Source organism: Agelaius phoeniceus, chromosome 1 (assembly GCF_051311805.1).
Source record: "Agelaius phoeniceus isolate bAgePho1 chromosome 1, bAgePho1.hap1, whole genome shotgun sequence".
Lineage (NCBI taxonomy): Eukaryota > Metazoa > Chordata > Aves > Passeriformes > Icteridae > Agelaius > Agelaius phoeniceus.
This window is the reverse complement of record NC_135265.1, coordinates 71,893,721-71,910,213: the sequence shown is the minus strand read 5'-3', so window position 1 is coordinate 71,910,213 and position 16,493 is coordinate 71,893,721. Positions and strand designations below refer to the sequence as shown.

Genomic DNA, 16,493 nt, shown 5'->3' with positions numbered 1-16,493 from the left:
AAATGACATTAATCCCTACTGATAAAATATTATTTTGAGAACAGTTTCCATATGACAACATTCAATTTCTCTTTAGAAAGAAGGTTATTCTTACTACATTGTTTAATTTGAAATGGTCCCTTTGCTGATCCATCTCCTGGTCTCTGAATTACACATACAGTGGCAAATGTCTTTTGTTTCAGCATTTTGACATTGAAATAAGTCTCTTGCTTTGTCATCTGTAGAAAAATTCTCCCTTACTACAAAAACAGACTACTAAAGAAGAGAGCTGAGTAAGATCCCTAACACTCTGCAGGGTTGAAGGACAGTAAATTCTTTCTTCCTAAGCTCCCTCTCCACCTTCACATGTTAACTGGAATCACTGAAGTGATTCATACCTTTTTGAAACACAGATGAACATTTAGCAGCATCACTGAAGATGACTTATAGCAGAGAAAGTATAAATATAATCTTTCCCACACTAGCATTTCTCAGCACTCAGCTTTTGATCCAGAACTGACTTGTCAGTCAATTTTTCTGTAGTCAAGGACTGGGGATTAAGCAATTTCTATTTAATGATGGCATATTATTTTGCAATGATATCTTTGAAAACAAAACTGAAACTTGGTATTCACTGTGTATTTGATATAACTAAAACAAATCCCTTTGAGTATAGTTCATGGTAAAACTGAGCCTACAAAAGCTGTTTACTATCCCACTGCAGCAGACATTTCTGAAAAATTAGAACAAATAAGCCATCATTGAATTGTCTATTCACTATAATTATTAACTATAGCTAAACCAAGATGTTACCAGAAATGAAGGGGTATAATGCTAACAAAGAAGAGAAAGGAACAGAACCAGCAGCAATATGAATCAAAGCTGGACCTGGTCCTTTCTTCTACATTCATAATGAAAGAGTAAGGAAAACCACAGACATCAGCTGATGTCCATAATCTGTCCCTTCCCTTGCAGAAACATCTAATAACAGCACAGTGTATCCCTGAGGGCTTTAAAGGAATCTGTGAGAACAGGGGGAGGCAGATTTCAGAAGAGGCTGAGCAGGAATTAACACAGTCCAAGCACCACTGCAGTTACTCAGTCAGCTCCAGGGCTGTGTGTGCAGCCTGATGTCTCCTGCTGTAGCAGCAGCAGCAACATAGACAGGGAAGATCACAACAGTTCCAGCCTCTGTGAGAATTTCAGATAAAGTCTGGTAACTCTGGACACAAAACTGTCCTCAAAAGTCTTCCTGTGGCTTCAAGACCTTCTGGCATTTTTCTGCACTTATGTGTGAGAGTGTATAATTTGTTCATTCAGTATAAAAAGTTTTGGTTTGGAGTAATTTATAGTAATCTCGGATAAATTATTTCTTATTCCCTCATTTTTTGTTGCCAACTCCTGTAATCAGAAAACTCCTCCTCAAGATCGCCTGAGTCTGGTCAGAAAACTGCAGATTGCAAACCACCCTGTTTCATTTTACCTGTCTCCCAAACAGCTGCCATCAATCCAGCTTTAGAAAAGGGAATGTGTATTTCACCCTTCCACTTCCTCCTGCCAAACATCAATTTCACAAACTCCATTCCCATGTCTGACAACACCAGCTAATCCCTATCAAAATTCACAATTTCAGGAGAGTTTAAGAGTATATATGAGATACCAGGAAATGGAAAATAGCAGAGCTTTCTCATAAGCTGGAGAATTCAATTTAAATACGCATATACTTAGAGATTTCAAGCACACTTCCCCGCACAATGCAAAAATAATCAGGCTGGGTACTGCTAGCATTTGGAGGTGCTAGGCCACTACAGAAACTGTCTCCTTCATATTCAGCAAAGTATGAAAATCAACCCCATGCTCTCTTTTCTTCTCACAGCTCAGCTCAGGGCTCATAGGATGCCAGGAGCCTCACTGCAGCCTTCTGCTCCTGAACAAATGTCATGGGGCAGAGATAAATCCAACAACTTCCCCACTCCCTCTGGACTTTAGTACAGCTACTTTGTGCTTTAATTGCATAAAGCCATTCATGAGTAGGGCTGTTGGCAGTGGTGAGTTAGCCTGGCAGGAGGGAGAGCAGGGTGAGCTCAGTCCCCGGCCACTTCTCCAAGCTGTATCACAGACGGTGGCTGCTCCGTGCGGACTCGTGGGGAAAATCCAGAGCTGTGGCTATGCCAGTCCACCCCATGGAGGATCTGGCCCAAGGCTGTCCAAATGACCTTAACTGCGTGTTCCTACACTGTGGGATTTATCTCCTCAGAGGACACAACAAGACTGTGTTTAAGTCTACCCAAGAGAGAAAACAAAGCCTGCCAGGGAATACTGTTGCTGCTCCTAAGCACCTTGGGGTACAGGCTCTGGAGCAAAAACAAAAAAACAACCCACAGCTATTTGAGTCAAAGGGCAATGCAATGCTGGCATGTGAGCAAGTGTGCATAGACTACCCAAGTGTAAAATTCAGGCTGCAAACTGGGAGGAATGTCCCAACACGGAGGACAGGGTGGCCCTGGGACAGTCTTTCAGTTAGGGCAGAGGACAAATCAGCTGAGCTCAGTTCAAACTGATGCTCAGCTTGTTTATCTGCTGTGTTAGGGGGACCTCACTAATATGTAGGATGTGGCATCTCCAGCCACAAGGGAGAAAACTGGAAGCCCCAGGAGATGTCTCTTTGGTTCTGTGTTCTGGACTTTTCCTATGTGGATGAACATTCAGATATTTGAACAGTTGAGAAAGGTAGATCTTATCTCTTGCCACTCCCACTAAAGAAGAGAAGGGCTGGAAACTGTTTGCTAGAAACATTTCAAGTATCATCATTAACAATAATGTCCCTAGAGCTTGCTGTCTCCTTCTGAGTGTGTGTGTCTCGTGTGTGTGTGTTTTTGCATGTAGAACATTTCTCTCACACATTTAAATCAGGGGGACATGCTGTAACCTCTGTGAAGTAGGTGGCACAAGGGTGGTGCAAAGCAGTGGAAATAAATCAGAATATATCAAACAGCCAAAACCAGAGCCCATCTACTCAGTTCTGACTTCTGCTGAGTGTTGCCACTGCCAGAGGAGGTTTTGGGCACCAGTTTAAGTCTTTTAATGGCCAAGTGCTGCTGTCATCTTCTGTCAGTTTGTACTCTTGAATTCCAAAGAAGCTCCTGCTGGTGATTGCAGCTCTAGATACAGCTCTGCATGAACTTCACAATCAGAACAGTTAATTTTTAGATTGTTCTGTTGAGAAAGTGGGTGGTTTTCACACACAGTAAACATCAGCTTTGTTGTTAAAAAAACATTAAAAAGGCAGCTACATGATTCCATTGTAAGTTCTTTACTGTGCCCTGTTTCGTCTGCTTCTCTGTGGTATGAACACATTAATGTGGAAGTGTAGAGAAATGTTTTATTAGGAGAGGTAAACCTTAATTTTCTTATGGTTCTGGTTTATTTCGGGGTTCATATATTACACATGCGTGCTAAAAAGACCGACCAGGTAAAAATAATGTTTCGCTAAGAGGTTATCTCAGGATGCTTAGTGATGATTTATCTCCCCTGATATTGACATAACTGGTCAATTGCCCAGAACTCCGAACTTATTGCAGCCTATTGTGTTTTTCATGAGTATCTGGCAAGATGCTTCGCTGTGATTTTACAAAACGTATTAAAAAGGAGAGATCTCAGGCAGTTACAGCCCCATCCAGCCGGCATTACTCAGCTAAAACATCTCCACGAGCGTAAGAGATTTCTCTGAATTCCATAGTATGGTGTCCCTGCAGTATAAAAACTCACATGTTTACACCGCTAATTGAATGTGTCTGATTTTCCTTTTCAGCGATTTGTTTTAAATCATGGGACATGTTTTTTTTTTTTTTTTTTTTTTAATGTTTCTATCTAATGGCTACTTCTCAGCGACCTTCTACAAGTAGGCATCTTAGGTAAGTTTAGTCCCTGAAATACAATGACAGACTAATGGCACTGAAACCTTCCCTGTGCCTACTCTCAAAGCAGCTCTTCTTACGGTATGTGCGTGCATATAAACGTACATGTTTCCACCCACATTTCCATGTCTCTCTCCATCTTGGATCTGGAAAAATCATCTCCCTTTTCAGAGGGGAAGACTGCCTGGGCTCAGTGCTCCGGCTCTGCGCCGAGGCAGCCAACGGGGAGAACACGTCGGGCTGGGCAGAACGGGACGAACGCGCTCACTGGACCTGCCAGAGCCGCCGACCAGACCCAAGGAACACAAACACGGAGCGCGGGACAAAGCCCTGGAATAATTTTAAGACGGATTCAGCCCCGCGCCGTGAAGGAGCGCCGACACCGACGGTGAGCGGCAACCTCCCGCCCGCGCTCCCGCCCGGAGCCTGCGCGGCCCCCGAGAAGCCGCGGGACTGCCGGGACTTGCGGCCATCGCGGGACTACAGCTCCCAGCGGCCCCGGCCGGTGCGCGGGGGCCGCTGGGAGTCACGCTGTGTTTATCGGCGAGGCTCCGCCCCGCCGCGCGAGCGGTGGCGTCACCCTCGCGAGCCTCCCTCGCTCCCCGTGGGCTGGTTAATATTCATGAGCCGCGCGCGCGCGGGAGCGGCGGACGGCGGCGGGATCGCTCGCTCCTCGCCCGCCTGCCTCCCTCCCTAATGGCGCTGGCGACAGCCGGGCAGCGGGACTGAGCCAGGCACCGGCGGAATGCTTCCCGCGGCTGCTACGTAATCGCCCCCCACCCCCGGGACGCGGCGCCGCGTTCCGCTCGCCCCCCCCGCGCCGCGCCGAGCGGCGCTCCCAGCAGGGCGGCGGCGGCGGCGGCATCCCCGGCCCCGCGGCGATGGAGCCCGCGCAGCAGCGAGCGGCAGAAGCCCCGGCGGCGGGAAGCGGGCGGGGAGAGCCGGAGAGCGGCTCCCCGGGCAGGAGGAGTCAGGCGGAGAGCGGCACGGAGCCGTCGGGCGGCGGCGGGCAGCTGGACGGCAAAGCAGCCGGCGGCCAGCGGCGGAGGCGAGGGGGAGCCGGCGGCTTCGCTCCTCCCGCGGCACTGGCGGCCAGCGGGACTCCGGCGGCCCCCGGCGGGGCCGGCAGCGCTAACTCCCTGCTCCTGCGGCGGGGGAGGTTGAAGAGGAACCTCTCCGCCGCCTCCCCCTCTGCCGGAGGCGCCCCGGCCCCCTCGCTGGGCACCCGCAGCTTGGACAGGAAGGCGCTGCTGCTGCTGAAGCCGCCCCGGCAGCTACAGCCCCTGCAGCCCCCAGAGCGGGACTGGGTGCGGCGGGACCTGCAGCGGGGCTGCGTCCACGTCTACGAGCGGCACATGAACTGCTACCTGCGCCCGGTGCTCTGCACCCTGGAGACCACGGCGGCCGAGGTAGCCGCCCGGCTGCAGCAGCTCGGCCACCGGGGCGGCAGCAGCGTGGTGCGAGTGCTGGGCAAGGCGGGCGCGCCGCCGCCGCAACCCCCGCCCGAGCCGCCGGCGGGCCCCGCCGAGGCGCCGCCCGAGCCCGCGGCCGAGGGGCTGCGGCCGCAGCTGGACGAGAAGCCCCGGAGCCGGCGGGGGATGCGGAGCGGGCTGTCCGGAGGAGGCTGCGGGGAAGCGGCGCGGCCCGACCGCCTGCCGCTGTGCAGCGGCGCCGAGGAGAGCGACTTGGCCGGCGGCCGGCCGAGCCCGGCGCCCTCCGACTTGAGCCCCGGGGCGCCGCCGGCCGAACTGTACCTTGCCGGGCCGCCGCTTTCCTGCCCCTCCCTGCTGGGGGAGCTGGGGCCGGCCGGCTCCGACACCGAGAGCTTCAGCCCCAGCGCCGAGAGCGTCTCCGACCGGCTGGACCCCTACAGCAGCGGCGGCGGCGGTGGCTCGTCCTCTTCGGACGAGCTGGAGGTGGAGCCGGCGCCCCCCGACGGGGTGGAAGAAGCAGGTGCGGGGCCGGGCCAGGGCCCCCCCTGCCCGGGGGAGCTGCCCCCGGGGCGGGCAGTGGGGGTGCCGGCGGGCGCGGCCGGCGGGCGGGAGCAGCCAGCGGGGCCGCCCGCCCTGTATGTACAGCTGCACGGGGAGACCAGCCGGCGGCTGGAGGCCCACGAGAAGCCGCTGCAGATCCAGAACGACTACCTCTCCCAGCTGGGCTTCCGGGACCTGTGGCGGGTGCAGGAGGAGGGCATGGACTCGGAGACCGGCTGCCTCATCCGCTTCTACGCCGGTGAGTGGGGCTGGGGGGCGATCGTGGGGAAGGGGAGGGAGCCGCGCCCACCGCCCCGGCTGTTGGCGCGGCGGGCGCCGGGGTGAGCGGAGGGCGAGCGGGCGGCTGGGCGCTGCTCCTCCGCCGGGCCGTCCCCTGTCACGGGGAAGGTGGCCCGGGGCCGTCCCCTGTCACGGGAAGGGCGGCCCGCGGGTGTCTCCGCGCCGCGCCTGGGAGGGGCTGTGCCGGGAGGTCCCCGGCGGCGGCGGGAAGCGCTCCCCGAGCCGGCTGCCGGGAGAAGCCGCGGTGTCAGCGGCGCTCAGGCTGCTCCATCCAGCCCTGTGCCCGGGGCTGCCTCTCCTTCTTTCAGCGCCTCGGCAATGGAGGTCGCGCTTGTGTTGTTTTCCCGTTCCCAGCAGCGGTGCTGAGCGTTCGAGGTTAAATCAGCCTTAATCTACTACTGCTTTCCCTAGTGACGGGGAATTGCATCGGTGCCGCTGCCGGGCACGGGAGGTCGAAGGTTCGTTCCACATGTTTGCGGGATGCCGGCAGCTGGCTCACGGTTTAGTGGAGCTGTGTGCTCGCTCCGGGAAACACCGAGCCCGCCCCATGGCGGAGCCGAGGGCACGGCCGGCTCGCTCCCAAAGGGGGAATGCCCGCAGTTCTTGCTCCTGAAATAGGTTACCACAGTACGGTGGCTGCCTGAGCTGAGAGCGGTGCATGCCTGCAAACAAGATCCTGCGATTGGCTTTCTGCGTTGTTGGCATCAGTTTTTCCCGTTAGAGTGGTGGGAGTTCACTGAGAGACTGAGGGCAGCAAGCGAGAGAAGTAGGGAAGCACAGGTCACGGTCTTTGGAAGCGGGGTGGTCAAAACCTTTATAATGAAAAGGGAGAAGCTTTGTAATGCAGCTTTGCTGTTACAACATACAGTACAGAATTTGGAGAGTGTTGGGTGGAAAAGTTAGCTCCCACGTTGTAATTATGCAACCTTCTGCAGTTTTAGGGAGGTTTAAAAATACCTCGTGTGTCAGTTGAGTTGGTTTGTGTAAAAGACTTACTGTGATCTCGGAACTTCTTGGGTTTTAACTATCCTGTACACCTCTTCAAAAAGAACACATTGTTTAATGTCCAAGTATGCATTCAGACACCTTGTCAGTTTTCCCGTGAAACAGGTAAATGTGATATCCCAAGATGAGGTCATGCTAGCAAAGTAGCACATGCCATCCATCCCCTTGCTGGGTTGGCTGAGCAGAATGGTCCTTCAATGAACCGTGAGAATTCAGTGCTTTAACTTTGAAAAATAGAGAGCTTCTTTTCTCGAGTGAATTCCACTGAATGTCAAACGGAGTCGGTAATGGTGGGGTGGGAAGGAGAACAGTACGCTGGATAAGTGCCCTTTTTTATTCAGAAGAGAATGTGGGAGTGGTGGAAAGTGGTCAATTCAGCTTTTCTTCAGATTTTTCTGATTGTACAATGACCGTGGGATAACGAGTGCAAAAGTAGCATTTGTTAAAGGAATTGACAGAAATAGGTTAGATGCATTTGGGTTAGAAAGTAGCTTAAAATACTTTTTTTTTTCAGATCATGATTGTGGTCTTTTGTGTTTCTATGCCTGCTCTTGAGGATGGAAGTCAGCAGGTGATACTGGGAGGGATGTTGCTTCCTTTATTTCCAGTCCCACCCCACCATTAAATGGGGATGCACATACGTGTTTTAAATTGGGACAGCTGTGTGCCTCCTTTTCTAACAGGATGTGTTCTAAAGAAAACACAATCAGGAAACACAGCAAAGTCTTACACACAGTTAAGCCTGTTTGCATGTAGTTTTAATGCATTAAATGATTAATTATACATGCTAAATGAGGATGTTCCAGCTTTGTTTTATTTCAGTGTCTCAACTTGACTGCTAATGTAGCTCGTACATTTTAGACTTCCTTGTACAAAACTACTGGATAGAAGGATATTTCTGTGAGCATACATAGGATTAAATTAATGCAAATTTCTTACGCAAGTTCATATGCTAACAAGTATGCCTCTGTACTTCAAAAGTGCAGCGTTTTTTGAAATCCTTATCTCTTTGAGGAGATCTGTGATCAACATCTAAAACACCTGTGATCAGGTGCTTGTAACAGAAAGGTTGCAGCATTTAAGGTACCAGGCCAGCCAAAAAACAGCTAAGAAAATATTACTGACACATAATTATACTGATTTTATGTAACTGTCTTGGCAAGTTATCGCTGCTTCCTTATTTTATACAAACAAGATGAAAGGGAGGGAAGGAGAGACACTTAAAAAGAATACACACCAAATTAACGCTGGAAAAGGGAGTGATTTTTTTGGCCCCAAAGTTAAGTGTTTTGCTTAGGAGAAATACCTTTTTAATAAATGATCCTCCAGGATCATACCCTAAGGAAAGCTTTAAAACAGTGATTTCCTGTTTGCCTAGGACTTCGTTGATTTAAGTGGCCTGGCTTGTCCCAGTGGATAGAGAACCACTAGCATCTCTATCCCTGTAATTTCCTGCAAGCTATCTCAGTAGGATTTGGTGATACTTGTCTTTTACTGATGTGAAATGATCTAAACCTAGGTTGGATTTATTGCATTGCTTCTAAAAGGAATTCTTTCACCTAATCCCCCTGGAGTAGGGAGAGAAGAAGAGAGCAAAGTGATGACTTTGGTTTTTTTATTTTATTTCTGAGGCGAGACAGTTTCAAGACTGGAAGATGATTGTACTGAAACTTACCATTACAAATTCCACACAAGACAATACAGCAAATAGTTGTAGTGATTGCTGTAGGCTGGTAATTTCTCCTGTTGTGGAATCTGGAAAACACAGATTAAAAAATTATTGCTAGGGGAACTGCAGAGAATTAGATTTTTCTGCTATGACAAAACAGTTTTCTTAATAAATAGCAGTCCACAAATATTCTGTAAATGAAATATCTGGTCTTTTAAAAATCCTCAAAACCAAAATGGGACACTAAGAACGTAAAAGTGCTTCCTGTACATTGCCTTGGTTTGTTTCAGAATGTGGTTAGTGCATGTTTATTCTGGTGTCTCCTCTCGTTTTCTTCCTTAAGAGTGTGAATGTGCTTGATTTCATCGGTGTCTTGACTCCTAAGCATTAAATGGATAATACCTCTGCTAAAACAAAATCCCTTACAGCTTTAAGGGGCTGATCCTACTTGTAACATCAATTTGAGCAAAACTGGGTACTAGTGATTGGTCAGGCATGTCAGTTTTTCTCTCTGTTGAAATCTACCTTAACAAAAGATAATGTCCTCAAAGTTTGAAATACTTAATCTCTATTTAAAAGGCCATGGTTAAATAGCTCTCTGCTGAGATACTGTGTGACGGAGTTATGGAACTGTGTAAGAATCCATAGTGCAATTACAGTTGTGATATTGTCTCTGGGAGACTGATTAGGTCAGGCTTCCTAAACTATTCCTAAAACCTCAAGAGTGGCTGTGATCCAGAAGGCTTCTTGCAAACAAGTTCTAATATTCCTTATTGCTTTGTAAAAATAATTGTTGTTGCAGTAGCCTTGACGTTCCAGTAATTTGCATGTGGAAGGAAAACCAGACTAATACAACAGTCTCATTAAAAGCTGCAAAACTGCTTATTTGTTTTAGATCAAAAATAAGCATGGAATTATATGCAGTGCTGTGTTCTGGAGCTTCTGCATGGCAAGAAGCGTGAGTAATATGATCCTGGTCTTGGAGACTGGTTCAGTACAATGGGTGTTTGAGGCTTTTTTGTTTCAGTGCTGAAAGGTAATGTTTCTGATTCTGGCACTTGGCCACCATTAAATTCTCTGCCCCCTGATGTGACATAGGGCTTCTGCACCTGCCAGTGTCATCAAATATATCAATTTTTCAGTAGGTGACTGCCTATAGGCAGAATACTAAGAAATGCCAGATGTAATTAAGGGTGTTAATTTTGCATCTGGCTGTCAGATGTTATTTGAGAAGAGATCCTTTTGGCTCACGTGGCCTTTTTGAAAGCTGTGAAGAAAAATGAATCTAGCTTGGTCTTGAAGTATAAGTGATGCTGTTCGGTCCAGTGAAGAAAAAGGGGGAAGATCTTGTGTCAGGATCGGTTGCAGTGCTCTGAGCAATTGCATTTGCTTGCCTTCTTTAAAAAATGTACACCTTGTAGTTGGGGTCATACTGAGACTTCCAGCTGGATGGATGGAAACACGGTTTTAGATGCTTAGTTTAGAAGGTGCCAGACGCCTGGCAGTGCAGAGCTTTGTGGAATGTGTTGAATTGCTGGCTGCTGTTTATGCTACTTGGTGAATAACTCAGTTCAGCTATTTAATACGTTGATAAACTTGATTTAAGGTGACTAAGTGCCGTTATGGGGGGGAAGCATGCCAGAGACACTCTTTTTATTATTGAGTGTGGGAGAGCAGTTGTGCCCTAAAGAGTTGCTTTTGGAGCACTTGACATAGTTCTGACATCTCGTATCTTTAACATGAAAGGAATTAATTCACATTAATGTGAATGGATGTCTTTTTGCAGGTGTGATTGGACAGGAGAGGTCTCCATGAACTTGTCTGAAACTGAAAGGAAAAACAACCTCTGCCTAGGACTGCTATGATCCTAATTTTTTTTTTCTTCCTAACGTGACTCGGATGAACATTCTTTACCTTGTAATCATTTATGTGTTGGCATGTCCTGCAGAGAGAAGTAATACCTAAAATTTTCCTCCTTGGGAAACTCACTTTTCAGCTACATAGCAGTTTATATCTGGGCTTGGTCCATGTTGGTCCCAAGATAATGACATTTCTAGTCCTGTTCTGCAGGAGAGTTTAAAATGGTTGCATTGCCTTTGGCTGGCTCCGCCTGTGCATAGCCGTTTGCTTATCTTCTGTTGGAATGGGGTCTTTCTGAGGTAGGCAGCTTTCAGGGGGCTCTGGGCTCCTACGGAGGAGGAGCCATGCAGATAATGCTGGAATGCTGGTGCAGCCACAGCTGAGCTTTGGTATGTGACAGCTGTTAAGTACAATGGTCTTTGCAACTTTTAAATTCTGTTGTACTCCTGGCTGGCATCCATAACTTAAGTACGTGTTAAGTACCGACACGGGAGATTTTAGTGTGATGTACATAGCAGTTACTATGTATACTGAATATGCAGTACCTAATTTGGTACATCTAGGAGCTGAATTTCTTCACTGCTGCAGCACAGAACATGGCATTCTTTCTCCTTTCTTTTCTCTTAATGTGTTTTGATACTGTCACTGTATTGTCACAATTTTTACCAGTTATTCCTCCCCCCCTTTTTTTTAATGGTATGAACATCCTCTTGATGATGGAATAGCTGATATACCTAAGAGCCCTTCTCTAATTAAAGCATCCATCTGTTCTATTAGTACACTGACAGATTGCTATGCATCTAAAGCACTACATGGTTCTTGGGAAGGTACTACTTAATAGTACGAAAAAAAAGGATTAATTCGATCCAGTGTTAGCAACTGGTGTGTGCTTAACTATCAAAACCTACTTTGATAGTTAAAAAAATCTCTTTATAAAACAATATAAAGAGATATTTATTTGTTATTTAAGTGGTCCTGTAGAAGACAGGCATGTATAAGATAACCTGCCTGAGCAGGTCAATTTGAAAAATATATGCATACAGAATTCCACAGAACTTTAGAGATGGAAATCCTGGAGACTGCTGCTTCTTATACTCTGCTTTCTAATTTGGGGGGAGCCTGTGCCTTACATACTTACAGCTTCATTTCCCTCTGTGTTTAAGGGGTGATCATTTGGAATAACTATTTAAGCTATTAGTTTGTTAATTTAGGGGGAGGAAAAGAAATAGAAACCAAAGACTGACCGACTGTGCAAAGGAAGGATAGTTTGACTTAGTCTGCAGTGTTTCATTATTTCACTGCTTGTGGAATGAGGTGCACTGGCATTTTAGTTCAGATCAAAGTGCTCGTGTACTTGTTTTCAGCTTCCCTTGAGTCAGTTTCATTGCTGTATTTTAGAGCTTTTGCTCAAATGAGGATTTGCACTCTGAGAAGCCGTTTGTCTGGAGTAGCTCTGTAATAACTGTATTTTTAACCCAGAGAACTGAATGCTGTAGCTACCTTTGAGGGTATGTTGGTAAAATATTTTGTGTGTGTATTCAAATGGAATAGATTTTGATGCTTCAAGTCAGTTGCAGTTTGTGTGGGGAAACTTAACCCGAGTAAAAACGGTAGGGTGTGGTGTACCAGAACATCTTCAGGTTTGTAAACTTCACTGTCTTGGCGATACGTTTCCAGCTTAGTTTTTACTTCTCCGAGATGTTTAAGAGAAATGCAACCGACCTTCATAAACACCTAAAATGTTTTAAACTCGCTGAGAAATGAATGTGTTTTAACTTTTTCTATATTTGTCTTTAAGACAGGAATTCTGAAACACTAAGACATTCACAGTGTATTTAAAAAACATCGCAGGAGTTTAAAAAAAAACAAACAATGATATCTTATGAAAATCATCAGAGAGTTTGGATGATTTTTAAATCTGTTAAAAATTACAACTGCATGGTAGTGTTGGAATTGTGTATAGATTTGAGGTAGTTAAGGTCTATAAAGTTTGGCAGAAAATTTTTGTGCTTCATTCCAAAATGCCAACTTTTATTCTTTCTGTAACTTTTGTCCTTAAATAGCTTTTCTGAACAGTTGAATTAGCTGCAGCATTGCCTTTTTTGTGAGAATAATCTATACATTTTTCACTAGAAAATAACCTGTATTCATTGTAGATATTTTTTTCAATTAGTCTGGCATTTATCCACCATGGTATCCTAACATAGATACCACCTTCTAAAAATAACTCGTGGCAGATTTGAATTGAACATTTTCCCACTGATTGCTGCTACATACTGACGTCACCTTAGGTATCTGAGAGTTTTAAACTTAAGTATTGTTATTTATGATATATTTTATTTAACTCTTTGTCTACTTTCTATCATATGTGTGCTGCATGGTAAACTGTGAATGTAAAGGAAAAGCATTACTTGCTGCTTGGAATGCAGCAGCTGTTGCACCATCATGGAGGGATGTATGTGGGTTTTGCTCAAGTTCCATTCAGGATTTCAGATCAGCACAATGAATGGTAGAACTGGTTTTCTGTGGTGTTTGTGCTGTCACAGCCACCGTGGTGTTTGGTTTTTTTTTTAAAGAAAGCATTGTCAGTAATCACCCTTTGGGGTCTTGTCTGTTATCCACCATGAATATGGTCACCAGGGCCCTCTGTAGTCCCTGCCACTGTCACATAAAATCATTTAGTTATGTAAGGGGATAGTCCAAGTTCTTTATGGCAGTTGTCCCAACCAGGATTCCTTTTGCTTCCCTGGTTAGCTAGTCCTGACCTTGGGGTCTGATGGCTGGGACTTTCTGCTCCCATGGATGGGGTAAGATGTGGAAGAATGGGAATGGTACATAATCTCTTGGGGGTTTTGTACCCCCCTTCCTGCTCCATCCCCCCATTATTTAGGGGGCAAAAATTGTTCTTTGGAGGACATTGCATTTAAAAATCACAACTTTAAAATCAGGAAGAAAGACCTCCTGGAGTGAAGTCATTTTATTTCACAACATAGCATACTCTTCTTTGAAGCTTTTTCTGTCGATAGGGAAGTAAAATTTCTTCCAGCTGGCTTTGACTTATTTGGAGGGATGCTGAAAATACTCATTGCTCAACTAACTGTGTGTTCCTCGATTTGACAGCTAAGAATAACTATTTACATATTGATGCAAAATACTGAGTTTCAGGGAATTTTTGTCTCCAGCTTTATCTAGTTTAGTTTTTGGTAGAAGGAAAATTAAAATTGTGCAAGTGGGCAAGATTTTTAGAGTTTAAGTCGAGGTGTTTTTGTGGGCCAGAGGTAAATTTGTTCCTCTGCAGGGTATTAATTGTTCTTGGTCTTGTTCAGTGGCAACCGGAATCTTCAGCTTTACTAGGCTCTGGATTGTAGTCATAATTCTCAAAAGCCCATAATAGCTACTTGAACCGGTTCTTCTCATCTTCAAGCACTCCAAATGCTGTGCCAACTTATTTAAATAAAGACAAAACAATGGGTCTTGGTCCAGGGGGTAATGAGGAGCTGGAATGCCTTTGAAGTTCAGGACCCTGGGCTGTAGGTGTAATTTACATAAACCTCATTATGTAATCTGAATGCAATTTCTCTTCCTGTTTGTTTGATTTATGAAGCTTTGTGTCCGAAGAGAAAGAGATAGTAAGACCTGTAATTAAGATAAGTGGCAGGCCACTCCTTTTCTGAATGTGTCCTCTGGGGAGGAGAAAATGTAGATGCAGCATTAAGGGTAGAACAGAACCTGTGATTCAGGCACCTTCAGTTGATGAGTATAATTCTGACTCTTTTCCTTTGAAAAAGCTACATGCTTCTTTAAACAATAACTATGCCTAGTTCAAACTGTTATTGGCTCTAATATAAACGGTACAGAAAAGTTTGGAAGTCCTTACCAGCAGCAATTTTGCTTTTATATACACCATGGAGGAGCTCTATCTAAGCAGCTCTCCTGAGTTTAGAGCTGCCTTGAAAGTTTTAAGTATCTAAGTGGACAGTGAGTTTTCTGATCAGAATTGTACGCAGTGACATTTTGTTGCTCTCATTCAAGCACTTGCTTTGTCTCACTGCCCGATCCTCTCTAACCTTTTTATTACAGCAGATAGTAAGTAGGAGCATTGCATTAGTGCTTAGAGTCCTACAAGCAGCAAAGCTAACTATGTGTGCAATCTACTTGCTTATTAGATGATTGATCAGCTGAACCAGTGACTCCTTATCATGAGTTCCTTATGATTATCGACTCAAATTAATACAATTGTGGAGGTTGTAAAAGACCTCCAAGGTCATTGAATCCAACCTTTGATTGAACACCTCCATGCCAACTAAACACTAAGTGCCATGTCCTATTGTTTATTGGATGCTTCCAGGGATGGTGACTTCACCACCTTCCTGGATGGGCTATTCCAATGCCTGACCATCCTTTCAGTGAAGAAATTCTTCCTGATTCCAACTTGAGTCTCACCTGGTGCAGCTTGAGGCCATTTTCTCTTGTCCTGTCACTTGTTGCCTGGAAAAAGAGACCACCATCCACCTGGCTACACCCTCCTTTCAGGCAGTTTTAGAGGGTGATAAGGTCCCCACTGAACTTTCTTTTCTTCCAGGCTAAACAGCCCCAGCTCCCTCAGGTACTTCTCATTGGACTTGTGCTGCAGACCTTTCACCAGCTCCGTTGTCCTTCTCTGGACGTGCTCCAGCCCCTCAATGTCCTTCTTGCTGTGAGGGGCCCAGAACTGGGCACAGGATTCACGGTGCAGCTTCAGCAGTGCTGGGTACAGGGGACAATCCCTGCCCTGCTCCTGCTGTCCACACAAGTGCTGATACAGGCCAAGATGCACTTGGCCTTTCTGACCACCTGGGCATACGCTGGCTCATGTTCAGCTGCTGTCAAACAGCACCTGCAGGTCCTTTTCCACCTGGCAGCTTTCCAGCCTGTACCCACAGCCTGTAGCTCTGCATGTTGTGACTGAAGTGCAGGACTAGTAAGTGATGGAGGAAAGTATTTTAGCTTGTTGTGTGTTACTTAGTGGGACAGACAGACCTCTAGGGGGCATCAGTGAGCAATCATTTTATTTGTGAAACTTTTTAGGTTGGCTCAGGCATAATTACTGTGTGTCAGTGTTGACTTTCTGCATCTACGTCTGTTTGCTTTCATGCTATGAAGCTTGTCTGATGAAATAAAGATGTTAATGACAAAGTGTTAAGAATGAAGTGGTGGAACATCTGGAAGATGGCTAGCATGTCTAATGAACTGAAGTTAACAATCTAGGAGCTCTTGGTTTCTTCTGGTACCAGTATTTCGTGGTCACAAACAATAAAGCATGATCGTTTGCAGGTTGCAAACAGGATGTGTCTCAAAGAGAAGTTAATCATATATGTGTGGGAGATGCAATTTAACATTTCAGAAATACAAACAGGAGTTTGTTGAAAGCTTTGTAGTATGTATGTAATTATACAAAATTGTTCCTGAGTTGAGGACTTTTGAATGTACTGTCTTGGTAGATGCATGGTTGTCTGGATTAAAAATGGATTATTTAGAAGTAGACCTGAGTTTATGTCCTTTCAGAGCAAGCAGTTAACATTTTTGTCTTGGGTGTCCTAGCTAATAAAAGAAAATACCGACTAAAAAAATTTGAAGTGTCCAAGCTCTAGGAAGTTGGTGGAATGTGTTTTATCTTTTTTTATTTTTTTTAATTGTTTTCTTCCTTTTTGTTTGTTTGTTCTGTTTTTGTTTTATGGGTGAAGTAGGTGGGTTTGTTTGATGGCATGAAAAACACGTTTCTTCTCTGTATGAATTAAAGTACCTATAGTC

At 46.0% G+C, this 16,493-nt stretch overlaps 2 protein-coding genes across 2 annotated transcripts in view; both read left to right on the top strand.

Annotated features, from left to right (window-relative positions):
- The first annotated feature begins 3,671 nt into the window (after nucleotides 1-3,671).
- LOC143694539 (uncharacterized) lies at nucleotides 3,672-4,593 on the top strand. The gene is made up of 2 exons (XM_077181767.1): nucleotides 3,672-3,893; nucleotides 4,068-4,593. The coding sequence occupies exons 1-2, from the start codon at nucleotides 3,853-3,855 to the stop codon at nucleotides 4,591-4,593; spliced, it is 567 nt and encodes a 188-aa protein (XP_077037882.1). The 5' UTR covers nucleotides 3,672-3,852.
- A 1-nt stretch (nucleotide 4,594) lies between these two features.
- The window catches only part of PHLPP1 (PH domain and leucine rich repeat protein phosphatase 1), a 136,770-nt gene continuing 124,871 nt past the window's right edge, over nucleotides 4,595-16,493 (top strand). Inside the window, exon 1 of the mRNA XM_054638764.2 lies at nucleotides 4,595-6,128. Within this exon, the coding sequence (XP_054494739.1) occupies nucleotides 4,778-6,128 (1,351 nt within the window). The 5' untranslated portion in view covers nucleotides 4,595-4,777. The remainder of the gene's footprint in view (nucleotides 6,129-16,493) is intronic.